This window comes from Neoarius graeffei, chromosome 1 (assembly GCF_027579695.1).
Source record: "Neoarius graeffei isolate fNeoGra1 chromosome 1, fNeoGra1.pri, whole genome shotgun sequence".
In the NCBI taxonomy this organism is placed as follows: domain Eukaryota; kingdom Metazoa; phylum Chordata; class Actinopteri; order Siluriformes; family Ariidae; genus Neoarius; species Neoarius graeffei.
Genome location: NC_083569.1, coordinates 76,801,677 through 76,821,360, shown reverse-complemented (window position 1 = coordinate 76,821,360; position 19,684 = coordinate 76,801,677). Strand labels below are relative to the sequence as shown.

General features: G+C 40.3%; 1 protein-coding gene across 2 annotated transcripts; it reads right to left on the bottom strand.

Annotated features, from left to right (window-relative positions):
* Window positions 1-14,619: 14,619 nt before the first annotated feature.
* Window positions 14,620-18,923, bottom strand: LOC132891282 (RNA-binding protein 4.1-like). Of its 2 annotated transcripts, none has more exons than XM_060928810.1 (3): window positions 18,846-18,923; window positions 17,820-18,259; window positions 14,620-17,310 (listed from the first exon to the last, which is right to left on the bottom strand). In XM_060928810.1, exons 2-3 carry the CDS (start codon window positions 18,229-18,231, stop codon window positions 16,451-16,453), a joined length of 1,272 nt encoding a protein of 423 aa, XP_060784793.1. In that variant the 5' UTR covers window positions 18,232-18,259; window positions 18,846-18,923; the 3' UTR covers window positions 14,620-16,450. The 2 variants fall into 2 exon arrangements, with proteins under 2 accessions (XP_060784793.1, XP_060784858.1); XM_060928875.1 differs by having other exon boundaries at window positions 17,820-18,386; window positions 18,846-18,904.
* Between the last annotated feature and the right edge of the window lie 761 nt (window positions 18,924-19,684).

Genomic DNA, 19,684 nt, shown 5'->3' with positions numbered 1-19,684 from the left:
ATGCCATAAAGTGCCCTGTCGAATGTTACAATTGAGTATAGTTACATATATTTGCTGGGTCTTCTAGTTATGTGACACGTTATCAGGGACCCCGATATTAGACAGAGAAACACAAAATTTCACAACACTTTATTAAAGCTCCAATTATTGGGCTCATAAAACATCATTTTATGCATAGTATCGGCTTATTATACTAGTTCCTTAATTAATTGACAGTTGGTTGTCCTTTCCATCAAAGATTACATAGCTTGTATACTTGTTGAACAATGTTACACATAACGTTACGGACACTACACCCGTTACGGACACTACATATTGCAAATATATCTATTAATATAATAACTAAAGGGCGGCACGGTGGTGTAGTGGTTAGCGCTGTCGCCTCACAGCAAGAAGGTCCAGGTTCGAGCCCCGTGGCCGGCGAGGGCCTTTCTGTGTGGAGTTTGCATGTTCTCCCCGTGTCCGCGTGGGTTTCCTCCGGGTGCTCCGGTTTCCCCCACAGTCCAAAGACATGCAGGTTAGGTTAACTGGTGACTCTAAATTGACCGTAGGTGTGAATGTGAGTGTGAATGGTTGTCTGTGTCTATGTGTCAGCCCTGTGATGACCTGGCGACTTGTCCAGGGTGTACCCCGCCTTTCGCCCGTAGTCAGCTGGGATAGGCTCCAGCTTGCCTGAGACCCTGTAGAACAGGATAAAGCGGCTAGAGATGATGAGATGAGATGAGATAATAACTAAAGACGTATGAATATGTAACTAGAGCCCTACGTGAGGCCAACAGGACCAATGCATGTCATAATCACCAAAAATGGTAAAAAATTCTGCAGCATTCTGTTACAGCTAGACCGTTACGGACACTACAGAAAACAACGGAAATGACACGCAAAATCTTTGGCATGTGAATTTTGCAAACATACGCCCCCAGCAACAAGGTTTTTGTATCAAATCATATCACATACTACATAAAATGTCTGTATTTAATTTAAAGTGTTTATTAAAATGCATTAAATAAGATTTCTCAGGCCATTTTCAACTTTGCAGTGACAAAGAAAACAAATTAGGTTCAGCACCCCCCATTGACAAAACTATTGTGAAAGATTTCATTTTTATCAGAATTCCGTGATTCAGGTGTAAATTTGTTCCTCAAAAATCTGCTGATTTACTAAAACAGTTAGTGTTTGACAAATTATTGCCAAGTTTAAGCAGCAATGATGCATTCTGGGGTATTAAATCAAATGAACATGCGTTACATGGTGAAAATGTGCAATATGAAGAGTTTGTCTGATAAAAAAAACTGAAACATGGATTCAGTGGTGGTAAATTATGATCTGGCTTTGAAACGTCATACTTTGGCAATGATAGTCTCCCATTACAACATATGAAATAGTTTAATAAACATAAATAGAAGGCTGTTACATAGTGTTACATGATCTCAAACAAGTAGGTACATCTGATTGTGGCTGACCCGAATACGTTATCGTGCAGAATACTCCAGTGCTTAAATCGCATGAATCAGAATGAACAATACAAAATTTAGAAAGAAATGGGTCACTTGATAAAATGTAATGCATTATCATGGAGGGCCAGCACAACGCAGAGTCAGAGTGAGACATGGACCATAGCTTGATTCAGAGTGAACATTACTTGAGACAAAATGGTCTTGGCTGGCTCATTACAACATATGATAAAAATGCAGGTGCAGAAGTTAGAACAATACACGATTCAAATAGGTCAGTGATTTAGCAGAAAACAACCTTTCAGTATAATTACTCAATTTCTTTACTGTATTTACTTGTTTACTGTAAATATGATCATTCATAAATCAATTTATTACTAGAAACCCAATTCCAAAAAAGCTGGGACACTGTAAACTCGAAATAAAAATAGAATGCAATAATTTGCAACTCAAGGAAACCCTATATTTGATTGAAAATAGTACAACCCCAATTCCAAAAAAGTTGGGACATTGTGTAAAACATAAATAAAAACAGAATGTGAAGATTTGCAGATCATAGAAGCCCTATATTTCATTGAAAATAGTACAAAGAAAACATATCAAATGTTGAAACTGAGAAATTTTATTGTTTTTTGAAAAATATATGCTCATTTTGAATTTCATGTCAGCAACACATTTCAAAAAAGTTGGGACAGGGGCAACAAAAGACTGATAAAGTTGTGTAATGCTAAAAAAATCTAATTTGGTTCATTGTCAACAGGTCAGTAACATGAGTGGGTATAAAAAGAGCATCCCAGAGAGGCGGAGTCTCTTAGAAGTAAAGATGGGGAGGTGTTAGGTCAGAGATTCACCGTCTCTTCCTCTTGCCCCAACCGGAACGATTACCCTCTCGCAGATCGGTCCCTTCGTGTCACCCAGAGCTCTGGGGCGAATCGTGAAACAAGACAGGAACCCAGAAATTAGTTTCACCATCTTTATTCACAGCTTCGCCGAAAAGACAAAGACTACAGCAGATTTTATATGCATGTGTGTGGGTGGGTGTGTGCAGACTGCATGTGAGTGTGTGTGTCAAATTATCTGCATTATCGATACATTATCGCAATGGTATGCAATAGAATGTTCAGACAGATATCAAAGGCCATTTCTTATCAATAATAAGCAGAATGTTTGGATGTACAGCCTGTTCTTAAGATAGCACAGGGCAATGGAATGTTCCACATAAGATTAAACACAAAATATTTGCACATGTCAGTCTTGGTTAAACTGAGATCAAGAATAAATCCTTACAATTAAGAATAAATCCTTACATGAGGGGTCGGGCTTCGTACCTAAACGTAACATCAGGTACAGGTACAGAGGTTTAGGTACAGGTCCGGACCTGTACCTGTACCTGAACAATTTGACAAATTAACATGTGCTCTTCTGAACTTCTTCAATAATGACAGAAACATTAATAAACTGTTGACAACTTGCCAGTATCTTTATTCAAAGAAAACCGATCATAACTAGGTTTCCTACCTCACTTCTCAGTCTCACACTTAGTTAACTTGGGACAAAAAGTCATAAGTTGTCTCACAGCGAGACAACTTGCGTTCTGGCCCCCTGAAAGCTTTGTTACGTGATCCCAGACTTTACTGGTCTTCCCACGTGGCATGACAAACAAATTCACTCCGCGCAGTCCGTGGCCTTTGACTTACACGGCAAAATTACACAAAGCAACAAAGGCTGCCGATGCCAGCAAAGGAAAAATGGCTGACCTGCTTTTGAGTCTTTTTGACCAATCAGAACGCTGGATCAGCCAAGCTCTCGCAATGTCTCATGAGACTGTAGTGAGAGGACCTCAAATCAAAGATGGCTCTGCTTTCAAGTTTCAGCGCGGCATTTTACGTCTTTTCCAGTGCCAAATTTTCATCTTTGTGGTAGGATTTATGCATCTTCAGTCACAAAATAAGCATATACTTGGTGTAAATTTATATCGGTACAGTACCAGTACTTCATGATCTGGTATTTTGGACCTGTACCGAATCGATTTTCACGGTACAGTACCGGTACACAGTACCGGTACGCAGCCCTAATGAGGGGTTCACCACTCTGTGAAAGACTGCATGGGCAAACAGTGCAACAATTTAAGAATAACGTTCCTCAATGTTTATTGCAAAGAATTTGGGGATCATGTCATCTATGGTAGATAATATCTTTAAAAGATTCAGAGAATCTGGAGAAATCTCTGTATGCAAGAAACAAGGCTGAAAACTGACATTGGATGCCTGTGATCTTCAGGCCCTCAGGAGACACTGCATTAAAAGCAGACACGTGTCTGTAGTGGAAATCACTGTATGGGCTCAGGAACACTTCAGAAAAACATTGTCTGTGAAAACAGTTCATTACTGCATCCAGAAATGCAAGTTAAACCCAGATAAAAACAATATCCAGAAACACCATCACCTTCTCTGGGCCCGAGCTCTTGTATGATGGACTGAGGCGAAGTGGAAAATTGTCCTGAGGTTTAACAAATCAAAAGTAGAAATTTTTTTTTTTAGAAATTATGGACACCACGTCCTCCAGGCTAAAGAGGAGAGGGGCCATCCGGCTTGTTATCAGTGCACAGTTCCAAAGCCAGCATCTGTTATGGTATGAGGGTGCATTAGTGCACATGACATGGGTAGCTTGGACATCTGGGAAGGCATCATTAATGCTGAATGATATATACATGTTTCAGAGCAATATGCTGCCATCCAGACAAAATCTTTTTCAGGGAAGGCCTTCCTTCTTTCAGCAAGACAATGCCAAACCACTTTCTGCACATATTAAAACTGCATAGCTCTGTAGTAAAAGAGTCTGGGTGCTAAACTGGCCTGCCTGCAGTCTAGACCTGTCTTGCATTTAAAACATTTGGCGAATTATGAAGTGCAAAATACAACAAAGCAGACCCCAAAGTGTTGAGCAACTGAAATTGTATATCAGGCAAGAATGTGACAACATTTCTCTTTCAAAACTACAGTAACTGGTCTCCTCAGTTCCCAAACGTTTACAGAGTATTTGTAAAAGTAGAGGTGATGCAACACAGTGGTAAACATGCCCCTGCCCCATTTTTTTTTTAAATGTGATGCTGACATCAAATTCAAAATGAGAATATATTTTTCAAAAAACAATAACATTTCTCAGTTTCAACATCTGATATGTTGTCTTTGTACTATTTTCAATGAAATATAGGCTTTCCATGATTTGCAAATTATTGCATTCTGTTTTTATTTACAGTTTACACAGCATCCTAACTCTTTTGGAACTGGGGTTGTACAAAGACAACATCAAATGTTGAAATGGAGAAATTTTATGATTTTTTAAAATATATGCTCATTTTGAATATAACATCAGCAACACGTTTCAAAAAAGTTGGGCCAGGGCCATGTTGACCACTGTGTTGCATCACCTCTACTTTTAACAACACTCTGTAAATGTTAGGGAACTGAGGAGACTAATTGCTGTAGTTTTGAAAGAGAAATGTTGTCCCATTCTTATCTGATATACAATTTCAGTTGCTCAACAGTTCGGCGTCTCCTTTGTCGTATTTTGAGCTTCATAATGCACCAAATGCCTTAAATGGGAGACAGGTCTGGACTGCAGGCAGGCCAGTTTAGCACCTGAACTCGTTTACTACAGAGCCATGCAGTTTTAATATGTGCAGAAAGTAGTTTGGCATTGTCTTGCTGAAAGAAGGAATGCCTTCTCTGAAAAAGATTTTGTCTGGATGGCAACATATTGCTCTAAAATGTCGATATATCATTCAGCATTAATGATGCCTTCCCAGATGTCCAAGCTACCCATGTCATGTCCACGAATGGACCCTCATACCATCACAGATGCTGGCTTTTGGACTGTGCACCGATAACAAGCTGGAGGATCCCTCTCCTCTTTAGCCTGGAGGACGCTGTTTACATGATTTCTAAAAAGAATTTCTAATTTTGATTTGTCAGACATTGGGACAATTTTCACTTCACCTCAGTCCATTGTAAAAGAGCTCGGGGCCAGAGAAAGTGGCAGCGTTTCTGGATATTGTTTTTATATCTGGTTTTAACTTGCATTTGTGGATGCAGTAATGGACTGTTTTCACAGATGATGGTTTCTGAAGCATTCCTGAACCCATACAGTGATTTCCACTACAGACACGTCTGCTTTTAATGCAGTGTCGCCTGAGGGCCTGAAGATCAGTTTTCAGCCTCGTCTCTCGCATTGCATGTTGTCTTTGTACTATTTTCAATGAAATATAGGCTTTCCGTGATTTGCAAAGCTTCAGATTTTGTTTTTATTTATGTTTTACACAGTGTCACAGTGAGTGACATGGTGATGGAGTGCTTAGCACTGTTGCCTCATCTCGAGAAGGTTCTAGGTTCAAGCCCAGCAGCTGATAGGGTCCTTTCTGTGTAGAGTTTGCATGTTCTCCCTGTGTCTGTGTGGGTTTCCTCCAGGTGTTCCAGTTTCTCCCACAGTTCAAAGATGTGGTTAATATGGAGTGGCCTTGGGCTGAAGTGCCCTTGAGTAAGGCACCTAACCCCCAATTGCTCCCCAGGTGCTGTAACATAGCTGCCCCCTGCTCTGGGTATGTGTGTGTTCACTACTTCAGATGGGTTAACTGCAGAGGAGGAATTTCACTGTCCTTAAGTGTACGTGTGATAAATAAAATTGTTGCTCAACTTTTTTGAAATTGCAAACTGCAGACAAGCAGCAATGTTCTTTTTGGAGAGCAGTGGCTTTCTCCTTGCAACCCTGCCACGCACACCATTGTTGTTCAGTGTTCTCCTGATGGTGGACTCATGAACATTAATACTAGCTAATGTGAGAGAGGCCTTCAGTTGCTTAGAAGTTACCCTGGGGTCCTTTGTGACCTCGCCGACTATTACACGCCTTGCTCTTGGAGTGATCTTTGTTGGTCGACCACTCCTTGGGAGGGTAATAATGGTCTTGGTGGAGTCCAAACTCTTTAGAGATGGTTTTGTAACCTTTTCCAGCCTGATGAGCATCAACAACGCTTTTTCTAAGGTCCTCAGAAATCTCCTTTGTTCGTGCCATGATACACTTCCACAAACATGTGTTGTGAAGATCAGACTTTGATAGATCCCTGTTCTTTAAATAAAACAGGGTGCCCACTCACACCTGATTGTCATCCCATTGATTGAAAACACCTGACTCAAATTTCACCTTCAAACAAACTGCTAACCCTAGATGTTCACATACTTTTGCCACTCACAGATATGTAATATTGGATCATTTTCCTCAATAAATAATTGACCAAGTGTAATATTTTGGTCCCATTTGTTTAACTGGGTTCTCTTTATCTACTTTTAGGATGTGTGTGAATATCAGATGAATGTTTTAGTTCATATTTATGCAGAAATATATACAATTCTAAAGGGTTCACAAACTTTCAAGCACCACTGTTCTTGGCTTTGAATTGTTTTATACAACCCCGATTCCAAAAAAGTTGGGATAAAGTACAAATTGTAAATAAAAACGGAATGCAATGATGTGGAAGTTCTCTGGAAATATTCCTGAGCCCATTTTGTGATTTCCAATACAGAAGCATGCCTGTGTGTGATGCAGTGCCGTCTAAGGGTCCAAAGATCACGGGCACCCAGTATGGTTTTCCAGCCTTGACCCTTACGCACAGAGATTCTTCCAGATTCTCGGAATCTTTTGATGATATTATGCACTGTAGATGATGATATGTTCAACCTCTTTGCAATTTTACACTGTCGAACTCCTTTCTGATATTGCTCCACTATTTGTCGGCGCAGAATTAGGGGGATTGGTGATCCTCTTCCCATCTTTACTTCTGAGAGCCGCTGCCACTCCAAGATGCTCTTTTTATACCCATTCATGTTAATGACCTATTGCCAATTGACCTAATGAGTTGCAATTTGGTCCTCCAGCTGTTCCTTTTTTGTACCTTTAACTTTTCCAGCCTCTTATTGCCCACGTCCCAACTTTTCTGAGATGTGTTGATGTCATGAAATTTCAAATGAGCCAATATTTGACATGAAATTTCAAAATGTCTCACTTTCGACATTTGATATGTTGTCTATGTTCTATTGTGAATACAATATCAGTTTTTGAGATTTGTAAATTATTGCATTCCGCTTTTATTTACAATTTGTACTTTGTCCCAACTTTTTTGGAATCGGGGTTGTATAATCAGCACATGACAAATCAGTGTATGTGTGTGATTACATATGCATAAAAACACTAACAGTATGTGAGAGTATCGTGCATATACACACAGTTGGTAGATTGTTAGGTACACTCTTACCTGAATGTTGCTTCGTTCGATACTCTTACCGTACAATACACCAGTGCAGATATACACTACAACATAACTACGACAGATGGGTCACTTGTGATTATTGTTGATCGTTGAGGTGGCTCTTTTAGATGAACATCAAGACCTGTTTCACATGTATAAGTCACTTGTTTTCCTCCTTGATTTGTAAATTGTACAGTAATTGAATAAAAACATCTGAGCTGTTCATTAGCGTGAATAGTGAGGCATGTGTTTGAGTCTCAGCTGTGTGAATGAGGCGGTGTGACAAGCTGCACCGCTGCTTGGCTTGGTAAAGAGGTGAGAAGTCATTAGGATCAGTGTAAATGAACCTTCTTCATGAAGCACAGACACAGTCGTGCAGAAAGATTCATGGAGGCATGCTTACTGTGTTTGTCAATGCACATTTGTAGCCATGCTGATTTTATAATCACAGCCACTGTGCTAATGAGAACGTAAAAATATTGTTACCACTAAAAACTATCCAGACCACAATGCTCAATTCTGATTGGTCAGAAGTTGATTCATTTTCGATCACAGCAACTCTGACAATAGTTCCAGTTGCAAAGTTTATAGTAATACACTTGTTCTAATGCGCTATACAGCCAAACATAATACCAGTCAAAGGTTTGGACACCCCAACTCATTCATAGGTTTTTCTGTATTGTGACTATTTTCTCCATTGTAGAACAATCCTGAAGACATCAAAACTATGAAGGAAAATAGACGGAATTATGTGGTAAACAAGTGTTAAAAACAGACAAAATTTGTTTGATATTTTAGATTCTTCAAAGTAGCCAGTGTTGACCTTGATGACGCTTTGCACACTATTGGCATTATCTTAACCAGCTTCATGAGGTCGTCACCTGGAATGCTTTTCAATTCACAGGTGCCTTGTCAAAAAAGTTAATTAGTGCAATTTCTTGCCTTCTTAATTAGTCTGAGATCAAACAGTAAATAGTAAATAATATAAATACAGTAAATAGCCCTATTCCACAACTGTAGTAATCCATATTATGTCAAGAACCGCTCAACTAAGTAAAGAGAAATGACATCCATCATTACTTTCAAGCTAGACGGCCTTTCGAATTCATATAATCGGTGAAATTTAGTTCCCTTTGAAATTTGGTCATTGTGATCTACAGTGGTGCTTGAAAGTTTGTGAACCCTTTAGAATTTTCTATATTTCTGCATAAATATGACCTAAAACATCCTTAGATTTTCACACAAGACAAAGTAGATAAAAAGAACCCAGTTAAACAAATGAGACAAAAATATTATACTTGATAATTCATTTATTTAGGAAAATGATCCAATATTACATATCTGTGAGTGGCAAAAGTATGTGAACCTTTGCTTTCAGTATCTGGTGAGACCCCCTTGTGCAGCAATAACTGCAACTAAACGTTTCCGGTAACTGTTGATCAGTCCTGCACACCGGCTTGGAGGAATTTTAGCCCATTCCTCCATACAGAGCAGCTTCAACTCTGGGATGTTGGTGGGTTTCCTCACATGAACTGCTTGCTTCAGGTCCTTCCACAACATTTTGATTGGATTAAGGTCAGGACTTTGACTTGGCCATTCCAAAACATTAACTTTATTCTTCTTTAACCATTCTTTGGTAGAACAACTTGTGTGCTTAGAGTCATTGTCTTGCTGCATGACCCACCTTCTCTTGAGATTCAGTTCATGGACAGATGTCCTGATATTTTCCTTTAGAATTTGCTGGTATAATTCAGAATTCATTGTTCCATCAATGATGGCAAGCCGTCCTGGCTCAGATGCAGCAAAACAGGCCCAAAACATGATACTACCACCACCATGTTTCACAGATGGGATAAGGTCCTTATGCTGGAATGTAGTGTTTTTCTTTCTCCAAACATAATGCTTCTCATTTAAACCAAAAAGTTCTATTTTGGTTTCATCCATTCACAAAACATTTTTCCAATAGCCTTCTGGCTTGTCCACATGATCTTTAGCAAACTGCAGATGAGCAGCAATGTTCTTTTTGGAGAGCAGTGGCTTTCTCCTTGCAACCCTGCCATGCACACCATTGTTGTTCAGTGTTCTCCTGATGGTGGACTCATGAACATTAACATTAGCCAATGTGAGAGAGACCTTCAGTTGCTTAGAAGTTACCCTGGGGTCCTGTGTGACCTTGCCGACTATTACACGCCTTGCTCTTGGAGTGATCTTTGTTGGTTGACCACTCCTGGGGAGGGCAACAATGGTTTTGAATTTCCTCCATTTGTACACAATCTGTCTGACTGTGGATTGGTGGAGTCCAAACTCTTTAGAGATGGTTTTATCACCTTTTCTAGCCTGATGAGCATCAACAATGCTGTTTCTAAGGTCCTCAGAAATCTCCTTTGTTCATACTATGATGCACTTCCACAAACATGTGTTGTGAAGATCAGACTTTGATAAATTCTTTGTTCTTTAAATAAAACAGGGTGCCCACTCACACCTGATTGTCATCCCATTGATTGAAATCACCTGACTCTAATTTCACCTTCAAATTAACTGTTAATCCTAGAGGTTCACATACTTTTGCCACTCACAGATATGTAATAGTGGATCATTTTCCTCAATAAATAAATGACCAAGTATAATATTTTTATCTCATTTGTTTAGCTGGGTTATCTTTATCTACTTTTAGGACTTGTGTGAAAATCTGATGATGTTTTAGGTCATATTTATGCAGAAATATAGAACATTCTAAAGGGTTCACAAACTTTCAAGCACCACTGTATGTTTGTTTCTGCAATATCTCACAAAATATCAGGCCATTCTGTGGCTGGGAAGTTATTTAATTTGAAGGGATTCCTGAGCAAATACTGTGCATGAAATCACTTGCTTTGCGCAGTCAAGCAGACAGAGGAAGTCCGTGTGCGCATGCGCAGGTTTACCTTCTTCTTCTTTTGGGTTTTATAGCAGCTGGCATCCACAGTGTTGTATTACTGCCATCTACAGGTTTACCTTTGACCGTGCACTGACAGTTACATCATTCCGTCGCTAAACGAACAGCTGATCACACCGAGGTGCTCGCTGATCGCCGATATTTATTAGTTTGGTCCTGCGTTTACTTTCCTCCGCAACATAACGTCTTTTCTTCTCACGTTCCATTACTGTAGCCAGTCTTTCATGTTTCATTTGCACACTCACATCCTCCATTTTTCTCTCCCGTTTCAAATTTGTATCCCACAATGCCTTGCATGAATGGGGAAAGCCCACCATGTGATGCATGATGTAGTCTCTTGAATTGGGTCATGGTGAAGCAGGAAAAAATAGTGGAGAATTTAGGGCCACATGGCTCTAAATTCATTAATTGTTCTATTTTAAAAAATACAAATAAAATTGCAAGTCTGTGATTTGAATTCAATAGCTTTCGGTCCACAAAACAAAAATAATTGGGTGTCAGGGAAATTTCTTTTTATGACCTACACTTGAAAAATTTGAATGGCAGTCCACCTTTAAGATATGAAGTGACTTGTAATGAATAAAAATAAAGAAAAAACATTGAATTAGAAGGTGTGTCCAAACTTTTGGCTGGGACTGTATGTGGACACCTGACTCTCACATCCATATGTTAGCCTTCCTTGAACTGTTGCCACAAAGTTGGAAGCACACAATTGTATAGGATGTCTTTGTATTCTGTCACATTACAATTTCCCTTCACTGGAAGTATGGGGTCCAAACCTGTTCCAGCACAACGATGCCCATTTACACAAAGTCAGCTCCATGAAGACATGGTTTGCCAAGTTTGGAGTGGAAGAGTTCAATTAGTCTGCACAGAGCCCTGACCTCTGAACACCTTTGAGATGAACTGGAATGCCAACTGCACCCCAGGACTCCTCGCCCAACATCAGTGCCTGACTTCACTAATGCTCTAATCGCAAATGGGCAAATCCCCACAGCCCTGCTCCAAAATCTAGTGGAAATCTTTCCCAGAAGAGTGGAGCTTATTATAACAGCAAAGGGACTAAATGAAATGGGATGTTCAAAAAGTTCATATGGGTGTGATGGTCAGGCGTCCACAAACATTTGGCCAGATAGTACGTTATTGATTCTATCATTTCTAAGACCAGTTTACACAGGGACTTGTACAGTAGGATGCTCCACATAAACAGATTTTTTTTTTAAATGTAATCATATATTGTGAACATTTTTGCCACTTAAATTTTATGAAGCATCTTTTTTATATGAAGAACAGTGGTACAGAACAGCTATATAACTGCAGTTAAACTGCTTTTTAACTCCCAGCAAATCCACAGCGTGCATATTACACATTAAATATATACAGGTCTAAGCGGTCATCATCTACTTGTCTTTATACTTGACATAAAATACGGCACAAGGAGGGCAAATAGGATTTTACAGTGGTGTTTGAAAGTTTGTGAACCTTTTAGAATGTTCTATATTTCTGCATAAATATGACTTAAATCATCAGATTGCCACACAAGTCCTAAAAGTAGATAAAGAGAACCCAGTTAAACAAATGAGACAAAATTATTATACTTGGTCATTTATTTATTGAGGAAAATGATCCAATATTACATATCTGTGAGTGGCAAAAGTATGTGAACCTCTAGGATTAGCAGTTAATTTGAAGGTGAAATTCGAGTCAGGTGTTTTCAATCAATGGGATGACAATCAGGTGTGAGTGGGCACCCTGTTTTATTTAAAGAACAGGGATCTCTCAAAGTCTGATCTTCACAACACGTTTGTGGAAGTGTATCATGGCACGAACAAAGGAGATTTCTGAGGACCTCAGAAAAAGCGTTGTTGATGCTCATCAGGCTGGAAAAGGTTACAAAACCATCTCTAAAGAGTTTGGACTCCACCAATCCACAGTCAGACAGATTGTGTACAAATGGAGGAAATTCAAGACCATTGTTCCCCCTCCCCAGGAGTAAACAACCAAGAAAGATCACTCCAAGAGCAAGGTGTGTAATAGTCGGCGAGGTCACAAAGGATGCCAGAGTAACTTCTAAGCAACTGAAGGCCTCTCTCACGTTGGCTAATGTTAATGTTCATGAGTCCACCATCAGGAGAACACTGAACAACAAATGGTGTGCATGGCAGGGTTGCGAGGAGAAAGCCACTGCTCTCCAAAAAGAACATTGCTGCTCGTCTGCAGTTTGCTAAAGATCATGTGGACAAGCCAGAAGGCGATTGGAAAAATGGTTTGTGGACAGACGAGACCAAAATAGAACTTTTTGGTTTAAACGAGAAGCGTTCTGTTTGGAGAAAGGAAAACACTGCATTCCAGCACAAGAACCTTATCTTATCTGTGAAACATGGTGGTGGTAGCATCATGGCTTGTCCTGTTTTGCTGCATCTGGGCCAGGACGGCTTGCCGTCATTGATGGAACAATGAATTATACCAGCAAATTGTAAAGGAAAATGTCAGGACATCCGTCCATGAACTGAATCTCAAGAGAAGGTGTGTCATGCAGCAAGACAACGACCCTAAGCACACAAGTCGTTCGACCAAAGAATGGTTAAAGAAGAAAAAATGTTTTGGAATGGCCAAGTCAAAGTCCTGACCTTAATCCAATCGAAATGTTGTGGAAGGACCTGAAGCGAGCAGTTCATGTGAGGAAACCCACCAACATCCCAGAGTTGAAGCTGTTCTGTATAGAGGAATGGGCTAAAATTCCTCCAAGCCGGTGTGCAGGACTGATCAACAGTTACCGGAAACGTTTAGTTACAGTTATTGCTGCACGGGGGGGGGTGTCACACCAGATACTGAAAGCGGTGGTTCACATACTTTTGCCACTCACAGATATGTAATATTGGATCATTTTCCTCGATAAATAAATGACCAAGTATAATATTTTGTCTCATTTGCTTAACTGGGTTCTCTTTATCTACTTTTAGGACTTGTGTGAAAATCTGACGTTGTTTTAGGTCATATTTATGCAGAAATATAGAAAATTCTAAAGGGTTCACAAACTTTCAAGCACCATTGTAGTTAACTTGGACACCGTTAGTTAGCATGTAAAAATGGAGTTACGCTAACATGAATAATGTTCACTTATCTGAAGTCCTTTCAGAAACGTCTTATCTTTCTTTTCTAGTAGCGTTAGCTACCCAATATGATTTTGAGTTTGAAAAGCGTTTGCTAGCATGTCAGGTGGAGCCTCACTGACTAACTAGCTTAACATTAAACCACCATGATTCCACAGCATGCGTTCATTTTGTGAATTCACATTTCTGTCTTTGGTAACGGCATTCAGTTTTGTAAGCGTTGTGGCAATAATACAACAATGCGTTGACCGAAAATGTACTTTTAATACTCAAGTATTTTTAAAAGCAAGTACTTCAGGACTTTAACGTAAATAAAAATCTGACTGGACAACTTTCACTTGTTTCGGGGTAACATTTGACCAGCGGAATCTGTACTTTGACTTAAGTAATGAAGTTGGGTTCTTTGTCCACCTCTGTCTGAAACTACTCAAAAAGGTGGAATTGTGATTCATTTTATCCATTTCAAAACAAACTATTTTATGTGAGTCGGCATAGATAAGTGACACAAGCCTGCATGTATTACATTGAAGCTTGAAAAAAATTTTTTTTTAAACAATTACGTGTATTTATACTAAAACGATTATCCACCTCAGGTTCAGTGAATATCGGTGAATAATAACCTTGACTTTGTCTTGATCATCATTCACTAATATTCACTTCACCTTCAGCGAATAACTGTTCATCCATTTTGTCACAATTTCACTTTGAACCTGTCAAGTAAGACATTAATCTTTATTCAGTTGCACTGTTTAATCAAGTTTAAAAAATGTGGAAGGTTTTTATAACTACAAGCGTATGAAGAATACAAGGACACATATCTGCTTTCTCTGCCTTTATTAAGGAATAAGTTGTCATACAATTTGAGGATATTACAAGGATAAGTTCAATCGTCAGTGCTTCTGCTTTCTATGGCCTTTCCAATGGGATCATTTTATGACAAGAAATTGCTTCACTTGATTATAAACAACACACCACACTATGCAGTGGTCAAATTTTATGTAGTGCAGATCTATAAATTTAACAAGGGGTTTATAAATTTACCATCGTCAAACAGACAGCTATATTTCGTATCCATTTGTGTGAACGTCTTTAGAGTTTGGCCTTCGGGACAACTATTCATGCTGAAAATTGTAGAAGCACAGAGGTGAACTGATTCGGAAGGAACAGAGATCACAAAATAAATCACTGCATTCTGAACAAGCACTCAAACCCATCTTTTTTTTGGAAAGCGTGGATTGAGATTCAGACGGAAATAAATCACAATCAGTTTTAACACAAAGAAATCACAACGGAACGTATGACTGCTGATCAATCAGACTTTTCATACGAAAGCTGATGTTTACTGGTTTATTTCAAAATCTACAAGTCTAAAATTGCTATAAACCTGGCTTAAGCAGATATATTCTCTACACTACGCATTTATTTGCTCCGATTTTGATTTAAGATGACAATTTAAGTAGATTAGTCAGCATCTACATTGAAAACCATGCAACATCAAAAGGAAAATAAGATTTGAAACCTGCCCAGTTTTGGATTATTAACAGTTATTCCACGAAACCGAGTTGTATATGAGCCGATAGCCGACGAGGCGCATCGTACCATGTACGACTAGATTAAGTGGAATAACCGTTTTATTCTATCCACATTCACTGGATTTTGAGAAACAGATCATTTTTATTTTTTTGCAAATTCGATAAACAAAAACTTTTTACAAAACATTTGACAAAATAATTTCCACTTAGAATGTAAACAAACTGGCAAAATGACAGGAGCAATTTGTGAAAATGCGATAATTCTTGGGGAAAAAAAAAAGATACGTTCTTACCATCAAATACTTTTATTCCATATTTTGTTGCTTTTTTTTGTATTTTTTGGGGTTTGTTTTCGAGTAGAGTTTTTATTCCGTCCTTGGCTGGTTCATCAACACGCGCCGCCATTTTGTTTTTCTCTACTCACAGTACATGAGCTGATATCCTAATAGTAGAGTAGCCAATCAATCAGAGTGCGCGATTTCTCAAATTCAGTGAATGTGGACAGAATAATTGATATTATTCCTTCGTTAGATTTGTACATTCCTCACAGTACATGTAACAGTTGACAGAACTCCACGTGTAATCGTCCCATCGACTCAAGCAGGATTCAGTATGAATTTAGGTATCGTGTTATCGCCTTCGGAAATAAACTAAACAAAACAAAAGCTAACTAAAACCAGGCTGAAAATGTTAGTGAAACGCTACTCTGATAACACCTACGAGTAATACTCAATATAACATACAACTACTAGAATAAAAGCACCTAATCTGCTCCACCACACTTCAGCACCATATTCACTGTAAGGTTAAAAGTGATGTCTGAATGACTGTCTGTGGAGGCATGATTGAAGAATACCTGCAAAAGAACAAGTGTCATCACAACACAGCCAGTTAATCATTAGAGCAATCAAGGATTTCCTGCTAGGATTATGACTGCACCATGTGAGTAAGCTTAAACAATTAAAAAAAAAAAAAATTGACCACAGAATATTTCACATGATAGCATGACTACTACTCAATACAGAACGCTACACACGTGATCAGAAACATCACTAGCTTTATCAACATCCACTGTATAGTCTGTTGTGCACACGTATGAATCGCGCACAGATGTTCGCTTAATATGCGTAGCGTGCCCGGTCGGCGTAAGGATCCCGCGGCATGTCAAACGCAGAGCTCCGAGGAATCGAAGAGATGGGGGCGACATGCGCACGATCATACGCGTATCCTTCCACCTCGAGAGGGAGCCTTCGAATTGGGCTCCTATCACGGCCGTAGTACGAAGAACCCGGAGCCTGAGGAGGAGTGAGGGGGTTTCGGTCATAGAGGTCAAGGCTAGACGAGGGCATGCGCTCTGTGCTTATGGCCGAGGACGCAGGGGGAGGAGGAGGAGGAGGGCCAGGAAGCGGGACAGCTTGTCTGTCATCAAAATAACTGCCTCCATAGGGACGCGCACGATATTTTTCGTAGTAGTCCACCACCCCGTACGGATCCCGTTCATCATAGGACGCTCGCCGCGCAGGGAACCCGGGCACCGCGCTGCCGTAGCCGACACCACTGCTGTATGCCACCTCGCTGCCGTATGTCGCGCCCATGCCGTATCCCGCCGCAACACCGAAACTCATCGCACCATTATAGCCCATGCCTGTGCTTGTGCTCGTGCCCATGCCCCTGCCATACCCAGGACCCCCATAACCAGCACCACGGGAGAAACCTTGTACAGGCCCATAGTTGCTGCCAAAGCTCGGTTCGCCATTGAAGCCCTGTTGGAAACCGCGACCACCACCGCCATTCGCACCGAACCGGGGAGCGCCATATCCCTCTGAGCCCTGGCCCTCACAGTAGGAGCCGTTCTGGTCCAGTGGGCACTCTTTGGACCAGTGGCCTTCCTGCCCGCACCGATAACAACCTGTTCTCTCTCCCATTCCCGGTGCTGTACGCAGGCGGCTAGTCGAAAGCTTCACACTCATCAGTTTGCCTTAGGGAAGAGAAAGACGGAAGACAGTTTCCACGATGCTTCATAACAAATCCTAGCCAAAAAACTGAGAGTATGCATAATTCAGGACTGGGTTAAGATCTGAACTTTACTAAAATCAACAGCTGAAATGTGGCCATGCAATTTCTGAAGGACTATTAAAAATTATTTAAAAATCAAATCAATCAAAGGTGGCTAAAAATACAACCCCCAAGTACAAACCTCAAGATTTTGAGAAGCATGCAACTATACAGAAAACATTACTTTTACAGGTAAATTTTGAATGACATGAAAAAGGGGTCAATGTCTTTGTTATTAAGGGCAATACTTCACTGAAATAGGACTTGGGTGTTTCAATAAATCATATGATAGCCTCTGATATTGTACATGTACTTACCCACACACTTCACACTATAAATGGTAAAACAAAATGCAAATGTGACAATGTAAAACGCTTCAAATTCTGGATGGTGAAAGCCCTCCATGGAATCTAGCTGAATATGCTGGTTCACCTTGAAACGCGGTGTTGTCTAGGCCTCGGATGGCCTCCATCGCATCCTCCACTCGTTCCATGTGGACGAAGGCATAATCCTTGACTATGTCACACTCAACCACTGGGCCAAACTCCTCAAACTTGGCCCGCAGCTCCTGGTTGGTACAACTACTACTGATGTTGCCTACGTGGAGCTTGGTGGAGGATTTGGGTTTCCCTCGGCTCATCTCCACGTTCATGGCCAGGCCATTGAGCATATAATGGTGAAGGTTGCGAATGGCTTCCTCAGCCTCGGCTTTGTTTTCCATGTGGACGAAGCCGAAGTTCTTCACGATGTCGCACTCTGATATTTTACCGTACTGGGAGAACAAGGAGCGAAGTTCATCCGTCGTCGTGTTTGGCGAAAGGTTCCCGACAAAAATTTTGACCATTCTGGTGTGTTGAAATCACAGCTGGGGCCTGGATGAAGCAAAAATGAGGTAAAAATATTTCCAATCCAACACAGTGAAAGAATCAAGAAGGTTCTTGGAAGATCTTAAATGCTCTTCATCATTTTAATAACCACCCAGGATGTTCATGATCAATCCTAGAAGTATTTATCATGGTATTAAACATTAGCAGACACAGAAATCCGACTCAAACTTGTGGTAAATAAGCTGTATCTACTGGCTGGGCTTTTTGTGAGAGAACAATAGAGCAATGTGAAGGCAGAAACCAGAGCTAGCCTGTAAGCAGGAGCAGATTCACGAAACTGCTCAAGCAAACATAATATGCTTATGCTGCAAATTATAACGACTGGAAATACAACTAATTATCTAACAACCTGATTATTTGCCTTCATACATGACAAAAACCTCAGTAGTTCACTAGATAGCAAGTGAAAGCTCTCAACTAGCTAGCAAGGCTAAGCTCACGAGGGCTAAATCAGTGATAATTATCACAAACACCGCTTTATCATCATCATCATCAATGATCACGTGATCAACACCCGACTCCTATCATGAAGTCTATTCTAGAAGCGGTACTGACTGATTTAACACCGTACCTGTGCAGAAGTGTTTGAGAAATCGCCGGTCTGGGTTGAAATGGCGAACACGCACACACACACACACACACACGGGTCTTCCCTTCACACACATTCTTGTACTTGTGTCTTTGTAAGGACTCTCGTTGAGAATGCATTCCCTAGCCCCTTATCCTAATTCTAACCCTCTTTTAAAAAGTGAGGACCAGTCAAAATGTCCTCACTTCCCAAAAATGTCCCCTCTATTGGGGGAAAAAAACACATTCAGGCCCCGAGCCCCTTATCCTAATTCTAACCTGAACCCTAAAACTTACTCCTAACCCTCTTTTAAAAAAGTGAGGACCAGTCAAAATGTCCTCACTTCCCAAAAATGTCCCCTCTATTGGGGGGGGGGGGACGACACATTCAGGTCCCTAGCTCCTACCCTAATTCTAACCTGAACCCTAAAACTTACTCCTAACCCTCTTTTAAAAAAGTGAGGACCAGTCAAAATGTCCTCACTTCCCAAAAATGTCCCCTCTGTTGGGGAAAAAAAACACATTCAGGCCCCTAGCCCCTAATTCTAACCTGAACCCTAAAACTTACTCCTAACCCTCTTTTAAAAAGTGAGGACCAGTCAAAATGTCTTCATTTCCCAAAAATGTCCCCTCTATTGGGGGAAAAAAACACATTCAGGTCCCTAGCTCCTTATCCTAATTCTAACCTGAACCCTAAAACTTACTCCTAACCCTCTTTTAAAAAAGTGAGGACCAGTCAAAATGTCCTCACTTCCCAAAAATGTCCCCTCTATTGGGGAAAAAAAACACATTCGGGTCCCTAGCCCCTTATCCTAATTCTAACCTGAACCCTAAAACTTACTC

What these genes read in the sequence shown, in the direction of transcription:
- LOC132891282 (XM_060928810.1), bottom strand. Translation starts at nt 18,231, where the DNA reads ATGGTCAAAATTTTTGTCGGGAACCTTTCGCCAAACACGACGACGGAT. An exon ending in AGACAACACCGCGTTTCAAG is followed by an intron (nt 17,311 to 17,819) that starts GTGAACCAGCAT and finishes CTCTTCCCTAAG; the next exon opens with GCAAACTGATGAGTGTGAAG.